Source organism: Lytechinus variegatus, chromosome 5, assembly GCF_018143015.1.
Source record: "Lytechinus variegatus isolate NC3 chromosome 5, Lvar_3.0, whole genome shotgun sequence".
In the NCBI taxonomy this organism is placed as follows: Eukaryota; Metazoa; Echinodermata; class Echinoidea; order Temnopleuroida; family Toxopneustidae; genus Lytechinus; species Lytechinus variegatus.
This window is the reverse complement of record NC_054744.1, coordinates 34929676-34939936: the sequence shown is the minus strand read 5'-3', so window position 1 is coordinate 34939936 and position 10261 is coordinate 34929676. Positions and strand designations below refer to the sequence as shown.

At 45.6% G+C, this 10261-nt stretch overlaps 1 protein-coding gene across 1 annotated transcript; it reads right to left on the bottom strand.

Moving 5' to 3' along the window:
• Positions 1-2831: 2831 nt before the first annotated feature.
• LOC121415425 lies at positions 2832-3747 on the bottom strand. Its single transcript, XM_041608629.1, has 2 exons — positions 3259-3747; positions 2832-3167 (listed from the first exon to the last, which is right to left on the bottom strand). Exons 1-2 carry the CDS (start codon positions 3745-3747, stop codon positions 2832-2834), a joined length of 825 nt encoding a protein of 274 aa, XP_041464563.1.
• Between the last annotated feature and the right edge of the window lie 6514 nt (positions 3748-10261).

The window sequence follows — 10261 nt, the reverse complement described above, 5'->3', positions numbered from 1 at the left end:
CCATTTTAAAAAATTTTGGTCATATTTCCAAAATAATTAAAAATGTGGACAAAATTCAGCCACCCAATTTAAAAAAAAAGTACTCTGACTGGCCCCGCCAGTAATGATTCCCAGAAATTTACACCGAGAGCTCAAAAATAATTTTTTTTTTTTTTTAAACAAAACCCACCCCCTAAACATGGGGTAACCAAACATAAAAAACAAATATAACCTGGCCACTAAAACATTAAATTTGGAAGCCGAAAACAATCTCCCAATACAAAAAAAAGTGGCCTAAACTAAAAACATCATAGGCAAAGCCCAAATACTCCCCCAAAATGGGGTCAAGCAAGTAAAACCTTGCTAGAATAACAAACCTTCCAGAAGGTCAGGCCTCCTGAAGGAAAAACCCAGGGAACACTCACATCAGTAGTTATATCACTGGGAAAAGCACCCTGGATACATCCCGGCCTATTGCCAGGCTCCCGGGAAGCACAGCCAAAAGGCGTCCCGGGTTGTGACGAAGTATATACCCCGTCTGCAGGGCCGCCCCAATATACAATGGGAGTCTAGCCCCTGGAGGCCACGAACCGGCAAGTATGGGGAGTCAGTCTCCAATAGGAGACACTCATCCGGTATTCTGAGTACCCCATCTTCCTGGGATTCACTAGAACCGAATCGAGCCGGTTCTCCCGGGGTAACATTCAGGGTATGCGCTGCGATATTGTGCAATGCAATTGAATCCACTTCTAGGGACTCACGCCCACCATTCCCAGAATGCGGCGGGATTCATAGAGTCCCGTACCTGCAGGATCATCTTCCTTCCTACCGTGTTGGTGAGGAGTTCACACCTACCCAGACAATCCTTCAGAAAAGGGAGAATTTACTGAGACATTCACCGCGAAAATCCAAAAACCAAACCCTCTATGTAGATAAGCGGTGGTCCCAATGACCGGATCACAACGTCTTGTAGCATTGCTCTGGAATTCCCGAACTATTCACGGTGATCCTTGGAGTCAATCTATCTCCGAAGCGATCCCTGATTCGAGTCAGGTGTTCCCAAGGATTTCATCTTTGGAAATCTGCTAATTCCAGGATCCCATAGCCTCCTCTGCCGGGTGTCAGGCAGAGCCACTGGCCATCCCCTTCGCGAAGGGATTCCTGCTGTGATGCAGCAGGACAAGTTCATATTGGCGACACCAGTATGGGCTGATCCTGGCTTACAGGATTTTAGCTGTATGAAGGAGTCATCTAGACTTAACAGCTTCAAAACTGTTTCACTGCACTTAGCAAACCACTTCTCCTGGGGAACTATTGCATCCAGATTTCTTGGAGCGGACCCGGGAGTTTCTGGGCTAAGCGCACAGCTCCGCTCCTGCTCTACAGTCTTGGACAGGCTTAGAGGAAACTCCTCCAAGTCTTCATATCCGAAGTCTCCGGATAGGCCTCCCGATGGCATAGGTATAAAGGCCATGGAACTGGTATTAAGGCGGCAGACAAGTACGTCCTCTGGTTCCGCCTTCAGTTCATTCTCTAATGAAATCGCAGAAGTATCACCGGCTTGTATACTCTGATTCAGAATAACCGGTGGGACTGGTTCGAGAACTGTTGAGAGATCTATGAGATCACCAAGATCTGTATCGAGATCTATGAGATCACTTAGATCTGTCTCAAGATCTATGAGACCTCTCATATCTGTCTTCAGATCTAGATGGACACCAGCACGCATCTGTCCTCCACAAGGAAGTCGATCCAGGTCTGTAGCGACCTGAAACCCTTCGCAAACCTTTTCATCTAAAGGTATCCGTGATGAAGCATCGGCAATTCCATGTTTTTTCCCAGGCTGATGTTCAACCTTCATACAATACTGGCTGAGTTCTTCTAGCCAGCGAGCCAGTTGGCCTTGAGGATAACGGAACTTAAGTAACCAGGTGAGACTACTATGGTCTGTTCGGACAACAAATGATTGGCCCGAAAGATAGTGCCGATATTGAAGGGTAAACCTCATAACTGCCAACAGCTCGCGTCGAGTGACGCAATATCGATGCTGCTCAGGCGTCAAAGCAAAGCTGCCGTAGGAGATAACGCGTTCTTGACCATCCTGCAGCTGCAAGAGTTCTGCACCAATGGCTGCATCCGATGCATCAGTGTCTAAGATGAACAGATGGTCCCCATTAGGCATAGCCAGAACTGGGGCCGCAGTCAGGCGTATCTTTATGGATTCGAAAGCTGCCTGCTGTTCAGAACCCCAATGAAAGGGTTTCTTACCAGTGATCTGGTATAAGGGGACTGCCAGTGCGGCATAGTCTTTAATAAAAGACCGATGATAGTTCACCAGTCCAAGAAACTGCTCCACCTGACGTGTGGTACAAGGAACCGGCCAGCGTTGGACCACTTCAATGTCGCCTTCCTTAAGCTCCACCCGGTTGTTACAGTTCGCCCAAGGAATTCCACCTGAGCTTGGAACAACACACATTTCTTAGGCTTGAGCTTGAGACCAAACTCTTGAAACCTCTGCAGTACCCTCGAAAAATTGACAAGGTGATCCTCAAAGTCTTTACCGAGGACAATAATGTCATCCAGGAAAGCGAGAACACTATCCCAGTTGAGCTCACGAAGAACTAAATTCATTGCCCGGGAGAAAGTGGCTGGTGCGTTACATAAGCCAAAGCCCATGCGGACAAATTCGAACAGCCCATACTTAGTAGTAAAAGCCGTCTTTTTACGGTCGTCCGGCTTGATCTTAACCTGATATTGTGCCGAATTGGCATCAAGTTTGGAGAACCACGAATTCCCAGCCAAAGTATCCAGGCACTCCTCTATGTTAGGCAGAGGATAAACATCTTTCCGGGTCACCGATTTAAGTGCCCGGTAGTCGATGCCCGGTAGTCGATGCACCATCGAACTCCCCCATCCCTCTTCCGTACTAATACGGGAGCAGAAGCCCACTCAGAGATTGAGGGTTGAATCACACCAGCATTCTCCACCTTAGCTAGGTGTGCCTTTTCTTCACCCGCAAATGCTACGGGAGTACGCCTCATCCTTTGTTTAATAGGAGGCGAAGTGCCAGTATCAATACCGTGCTCAATAAGGGTAAAGTTCCCTAGATCGAATTCATCCTTAGCAAAGGCGTCTGCATGGTATACGAGCAGATTAAGAAGCTCGCTGCCTTGCGCAGATGATAATCCCTCACAAGAACGGGTGAAAAGATCTTCAAGATGATTAGGGAGCTTCTCACTCCCCCCCCCCCCCCGTTTTAATCTGATAGGCGCGTATCACGTCCTCAGTGGGATCATAGGGAACTTTGGCCACCTCTACTTCCTGTGCTGCACCGAGAAGATCACCAGGATCTATTATGACTGGGCGATCAGCCAAGTTGATGACATATATTTCAGCTGTGGCCCCTGCATCATGCAAAGTTTGAGGGGCAATCCCCTCCAGGGTATGCACTGGTTCAAACACAAAGGTGTCTAACTTCTGATCTAAGATTCCAGAGACCCGTTTGGCCTTGTTTGGAGGAACGATGACTCGGTATTCAGCTCTCACCCGAGCCACCTTGTGCTCAGACAAATCAGATCCAAACTGGAGAGGTATTTGCTCCTCCCCCAGTTCCAGACGGGCCGACTTGAGGTCAAGGACCACCCCTTTAGCATGCAGAAAATCTGCACCCAAAAGCATATCATCCTCGATTGGAGCTACGTATGCATCTCCTTCAAAACAAGAGTTTCCTAATTGGAAAGACATGGGACCTACAATGGCTCCAGCCATGCGCATCTCCCGACCTGCAGTAAGCAGAGTTACCGAACGCTTGTGCGCAGGCGGGGGTCTAACTTATCATAAACTTTATCTGAAATAATGGTCACTTCAGCAGCAGTATCAACAACCGCTTTTAGTTCATGACCAGCTATGACAACAGGCACATAAGTCATTGAGTTTGTCCCCAAGCGGCATACCACTACCTCCTCGGGCTCTATATCCCTGGGGTCCACCTCCAACCCCTCCTCAGGTGGGCTCACTGCTGCCTCCTCAGTGGGGGTAGGGCTAGGCAGTGCTACCGGAAACGTAGATTCCAGCTCAGCCGAGAGGTCTATTAAACCGTCAGCAAGTGCCCGGATCACCGGGTCCTTTGGGGATGGGTGCCATAAAGACACTTCGATGTTTGCATCATCGCCCATGTCACCTGCTGGGGTAGGAACACCTACTCCTGGTCCGACTCGGCCAAGGGACTCATGGGTCGAGGTTCGGCCATCTCCCCCGACCCCATCTTGTTTCCCTCCTCAAGTTCAATAAGGGAAACTGAAGGCTTGCTGTTGCTGGGGCCTCTTTTCTGGCAATTTCTCTGATAATGTCCGGGGGACCCACATTAATAACATGCCCCGGGCTCAGCAGAAGGGCGTGCCATCATTCCTTCAAACGCTTCACATAGCCTTGCCACATCCTTTGATGGGTGTCAAGGCGGTCGTCATACCCGTTTATTCGGTGCAGGACCTCACCCATTCCTATTGGCCGCGACTGGCCCGGCTTGGGCCCTGAGGGCTTGACAAATGTTTTCCATGGGTTGTTTCGCGGCATGGTAGGCGTGGTGTTGACTTGTTTTACAACCCATTCACTAGGATCATCGATGTGGGCTACTGATGCCCTCGCGGGTTTAGAGCGACCGAACACCGCAGTGTGGGAGTGTTGGGCCCACCGGATAGCATCCGCTGCGGACTCCACCGACTTGGGTCGGTGATTCAGGGCTTGATACCCCGCGTTGCGGTCATATGCCCCTTGGCACATACGCAATACCAGCTTCTGTTGGAGAAAGGTTTCAGGGCTGCCCGGAAAAGCCCTGCTGGCCAACTCTTGAAGTCGGTCCGCCCACTCTTCCTGGAGCCCATCTTTCTGATGGCAACATTGAAATCCATTCCCGGACTCTGGGCTGCTATACGATCATAATAGGCAAGGGCCTTGCCCTCCAGACACCAACACAGCTGAGCCAAGCTTTCTTGGCCATCCCATTCTCGATCAGCAGCGAGAAGTGAAAACTTCCTATAAAACGGATCCCACTGGGACTTCCCATCAAATGAGAGACCTTTGGGGAGTACTTGGAAAGACAGACCAGTGCGAGGGCGGCCCATGGCATTGGCCACCTGGGGCCTAAGCCCGATCACCGGTGCACTGTGGGGCACAGTTCGAATATCCCTATAGGGCAAAGACACCCTAGGGTTTGCCTGGTGTGAAGCATTCCTTGCGGGGCGTGTGTCTATCCCAGCATTCGCTTGAGGCATCTGGGAATCCGGTGCGGGACCGGAACTGTCCCCAGGAAAGGGATTATCCCTTCTTTGGCGCGGGCCTAGTGTGGCGTTGGCGCGCGGATTAGTTCCCTTGGCGCCGGAGGCGTTCGCCCGCCCACTGCTCCCGTGAGAATCCGGAGGCGGATAGAAGTCGAACTGATAAGGATCCGGAATTTGGTTGCAGCGGGGTGTGCTTGCCCCCATCGGATGCATCTCTGGCATAGACTGGAATGCTGCTGAGTTATCCGCGGGACGCGCTGGTGTGGCACCGCTTGCTGAGGCGGTGGATACGGATGGAGGTGCGAAATCGAAGCCATCAACCGGAATATCCCCGAGAAATGGGGCCGACGCGAATAGGTCGGGTGTAATGGTCCCATAATGTGACCTGGCTTCGGCGATGACCGCCAGACCCGCGGCAGTCATGCCAGGCACAGCCGCAAGTTCCAACATGGAACATGAATTAATCGAGAGTCGGCCTGACTCCGCCATTGTAGTAAATAATCTGATTATGTCTCTTTATTACTAATCAGTAATTCCTATTGCGGAAAGAATAAATCCAACAATACTTGGATTAGTTCCGCCCTTGTGATCGCTCCGGCACGGTACGCTAACAAAAGAAATCGCAAAAGGCGTAACCTCCCCCTAATTTCAATAACAAACTGATTGGAATTATTCTCATCCATGTATTGAAATAAACCAATAAAAAACACCCTTACAAAGGAAGGGTAGCCAATTAATTATACACAGCTACAATTGCAGGTAAATGTGTATGGCTTCTTTATTCCTATATAAATATACAGTATTATTCAGCTTTTGTTTTATTTATCCAAAATCCTCCAAAAAGCCTTTAAAAATATTGTATTTTATCTATTTGTTTCCAAAAAACCTACAAGTATTAATGTAGTTCACTTCTCAGATTTCCAAAATCTTTCAGTATTGCTGTATTTTATTGATTCCCAAAAATCTTTCAGTGCTAATGTAATGCCGCCAACGACGCGCAGAGCCTACGGAAGGTAATTAAATCACGGTTGCTCGGCCGAACGTTGGAAGGTCAATAGCTGGCGTTGATCTGATTGAGTGCACGGTACCTGGTAATTACTATCCTAAACAATGAACTATATTTATTGGTAACCAAAAATTATATCCAATAGGGTAATGATTATGTTAATCAAATCTCAGGTCTGATATAAAGACTAGCTTGTCTGTCAATGTGGCAAAACTAAGACTTCTGTCTAAATTATATATCACTACAGCCAATCAGATATATATATTTCATTAAAAGACAGGGTCTGAAATACAGACTATCACTTAATTAGATCAACATAACTGGGCGTTGTGGCGTGCGCCTGTAATCCAAGCTGTGGGGAAGTTACAAATTGATGCAGAGGTTCGAGGTTCGAGCCCTGGTCACGTCTTTCGGATGGTGACGTTAAAGGTCGGTCCCAGACGTAAATAATCATATCTGATTGATACACGTCTGACAAAACTAAAATACACACACACACACAGGGTCTGAAATATAAACTAACCTAATATCAAATTATTAAGTTATAGATCAGAAAATTATCCAAACAGTAACCGCTGATTAAAGCAGTATAAACAACAATAAGTCTGAAACCCAGACTAACCCGGCAAAATTTGTCAAACCGAGTCTGGCACACAGACTATCAATTATAAAAGGTCAAGTCTAAAATACAGACTAACCGTACTCCAAACTCAAAACAATGTGTAAATTAATTAAATTAGGCCGATAAAAATAAATATGTTTTCACTTCCTAAAATAAATCTCAAAGGGTCTGATTATTCAGACTAACTCTGAGTATATTTCACAAAAAACCCAGTACCTACCCATCGAATGTAAATCAGCAAATATTTAACAAAATAAACTCTTGCAATAACACCGGTGTATAACCGGTACACAAGAGTCTGAATTGTAAGACTATTGTCAAGTTCAAGATAAAATCACAGGTACCTGCACTTGACAGCCTCAACGGCAGGCTGTAGTTAACCGGTCAAGTCACCGGTTACAATACAAAAATACAGTAATGCAATTAAATCTAAATACACCCTAACTTACAATACAAGTAATCACAATCACTCCACACTCTCTCTCAAAAAAAATGGTTTCTTTTTTATTTTTTTATATTTATTTATTTATTTTAATTTGACAATGGACTCCCCACTACAACGAGTAGGTGGGTCCACACGCTACACGATGCAACAATCAATCAAAATAAACAATCGGAACACAAATCACTAGAACTGCAATCGTTTCAGAACGATGTGCATGCATTGACGCCTCTGATTTAATAGAGGGCAAGAAACAGAAGGAGATAGAGAGAAAACTCTAGATGATATACATTCTCAAAATGTTAGAGGGCGCTATTTCTTAAAGGAATGGTCACTGATGCGTAAAACACAGTTGGATTATGTGAAATGATACAATTGGCAAACCCTGAAAATATGAGACAAAAATAAATTCAAACAAGTTATGGCAATTCAACTATTTTAAGACTTTGCAATAGAGGGCGCTATTTCTAAAGTTATGGTCACTAATTATGGATAACACGTCTACCAAATTAGAATGAATTTGGATGAGGAACGGTGGCAGGGGAGGACTAACAAAAATTACATGTTAATCAAATTGAATTGTAGCACATTTTGCTCTCCATAGGAAGTTACATTCTGGAGTAAACAATTTTAGACCATTTGGCACCCCATACGTTGTTGTTGAAAATGTGTGCATTGTGAGCAGTATACCATATGTTCAGATTGACTTATCTTGAAATTTTCTGTTGTAACCTATGTCGTATTTGGTATCACTGAAAAGAGTATTCCAATGCGGTGACATTGATACCACTTTTATTTGTAAGCAGGCAATAGACCGGAAGTAAATGCCATATAAAGAAAGACATTAAAAATGAAGGTTTTGCACAATAATTTTAAGCTGACGTCAGATTTTTGTCAGTTTCTGTTACAAAAGGTTGACGAACGGTTGAAGTATATATCAATACTCATATCAGCCAAGTTAGAAAGAATAAGCTTCAATAATAAGGAAATAAGAGCAAGTTGAAGTTGTGCTGGCAGTAAGTGAATTTTTGGGTATTTTGCTGATTTTCGGGAGCATTTTTCAGATATTTCGTCAGTTGTAAGGTATATATTTTTTTGAATGGCATGAAAGATCATATCTTGAAGACCCTAAATTCAAAAAAAGGGTACGGGCTTGGCCACGCATGACGCAATGAGGAGCATTCAAAGGTAAGCGTTTTTGAAACTTTAGAGGGCGCTATTTCGATGAAGGAAGGTCAATGATGCGTGAAAACTCAGTAACTTGTTGTCTTGTATTTTATGATACCGTAATCAATTCCTGAAAAAATGAGCTCAAAATGAATCAAAACAAGAAAGTTATGGCCATTTTACGATTTTTTTACTTTACATTTCAATAAATATGAAGTTTTTGAAGGAAGGCTATTTCGGATTTGAATTTAGGACATGAAGATGGCATTTTGAAGGTCAGATTATACGTCGCAGATGATAGAAAAACTCTTGGACTAATTAATGCGAGGGCGCTATTTTCACTTCATCGAAGCAGTCACGACTTCTTTGACGGAGCTAGAAAATCCTCCTTATTTTGAAAGTTTTCGATAAAAGTGGATTATACGTATAGACGGTTTGGGATATTAGATCATTTTGGAACTTTTGAGCTGGAAAACTTCTATTCTGAGGACGCAAAAAAGTGGATGTTGAACGATTTTTAGAGCGAGAATCCGCCCCAACGGAATGCTACAATATGGCGGCCAGTGAAAGTCATGCACCGAACGGTACCAGAGGTAAGCCAATCTTCCTCAAAAACAAAGATATCCCTGAATATAGTGAGAAAACTCTGTATGCGGATGAACTGTTCAAAAGTCTCACTCATGTCATATCCTCAAGTGAAATCAAAGGGATTCAGAGAATCGGGGGACTTTGGCGTTTGTACATAACGGACCAAAATGCACGAATTAGGCTCATTACCAGTGGACTTAACCTTCGTCATGCAAATGTACGTGTATATGACACGAACCCTTTCCTATCAGATGGGCAAGAGGGTAATTTACGCCTTCTGATAAAAGACATACCACTGTCGGTACATGAGTCTGTAATCACTGACGAGTTGAAAAGAAGAAATTGCAAAGTGACAGGAAAAACTTTATATCAGAAATTGAGAGTAGATGGTCATCTCACAGATTGTTTGACTGGAGACCGTATTTTATACATAGAACATTTAACTACTCCTCTCCCACGAGCAGTTACGTTTGGACACTTCAAGGGGAGAATCTTCCATCATGGGCAGACAGACTCGGCAAACAAGACATGCTCGAAATGCCTGCAGTCAGGGCATTTACGTTCGTCATGCGTGAATGAGGTAGTCTGCCGCTGTTGTAAACAAACCGGGCACATCGAAACTCGCTGCCCAACCCACGACGCACCTACCGTTTCGTCCAATCAGCGGCCAGGAAACGTCCAGTCATCGCGATGGTCCCTACAAGCAGACACCCAGCGCGTGTCACAGCAACGCTATGAAGGTCAAGATACGGATAACGCCCCGTACGACAAAGACTTTCCCCATGTCGCCAGACAACTAGATAAACGGCCCAATCAGAAGCGAAGCAACAGTCAACCCAGGATGACGCGGAGCCGGAGCCGTGCTTTACCTACCACGTCTACTAATCGCCGACATCACGACAGTTCTGATACTGATGAGAGACGCTTCACCTTCGTAACCGGAGACATCGTAGACCAGAGATCTCGCAATACTAGCACGCGTGCTTCAAACGCAGCCCAGCCAGGTGAGCCGGCGACTACCGTGTCCCGCCCAAGAGAGGTAGCCCCTAATCGTCCAGAGCGAAGTTCAGATACAGCTGATCAGACCACACCCCCAAAGTTGACCAATCACCAACAATCGAAGATCACGCAATTCATTGAGAAAGTTCGACTCAACTCAGATCGCGAGAACAACGTACAGC

Bases quoted from the DNA above. Each gene is read 5' to 3' on its own strand.
- LOC121415425 (XM_041608629.1), bottom strand. From the start codon at position 3,747: ATGGCTGGAGCCATTGTAGGTCCCATGTCTTTCCAATTAGGAAACTCT. The intron at 3,168-3,258 runs GTGATACGCGCC...CGTTCTTGTGAG, and splicing joins CCTATGATCCCACTGAGGAC to GGATTATCATCTGCGCAAGG.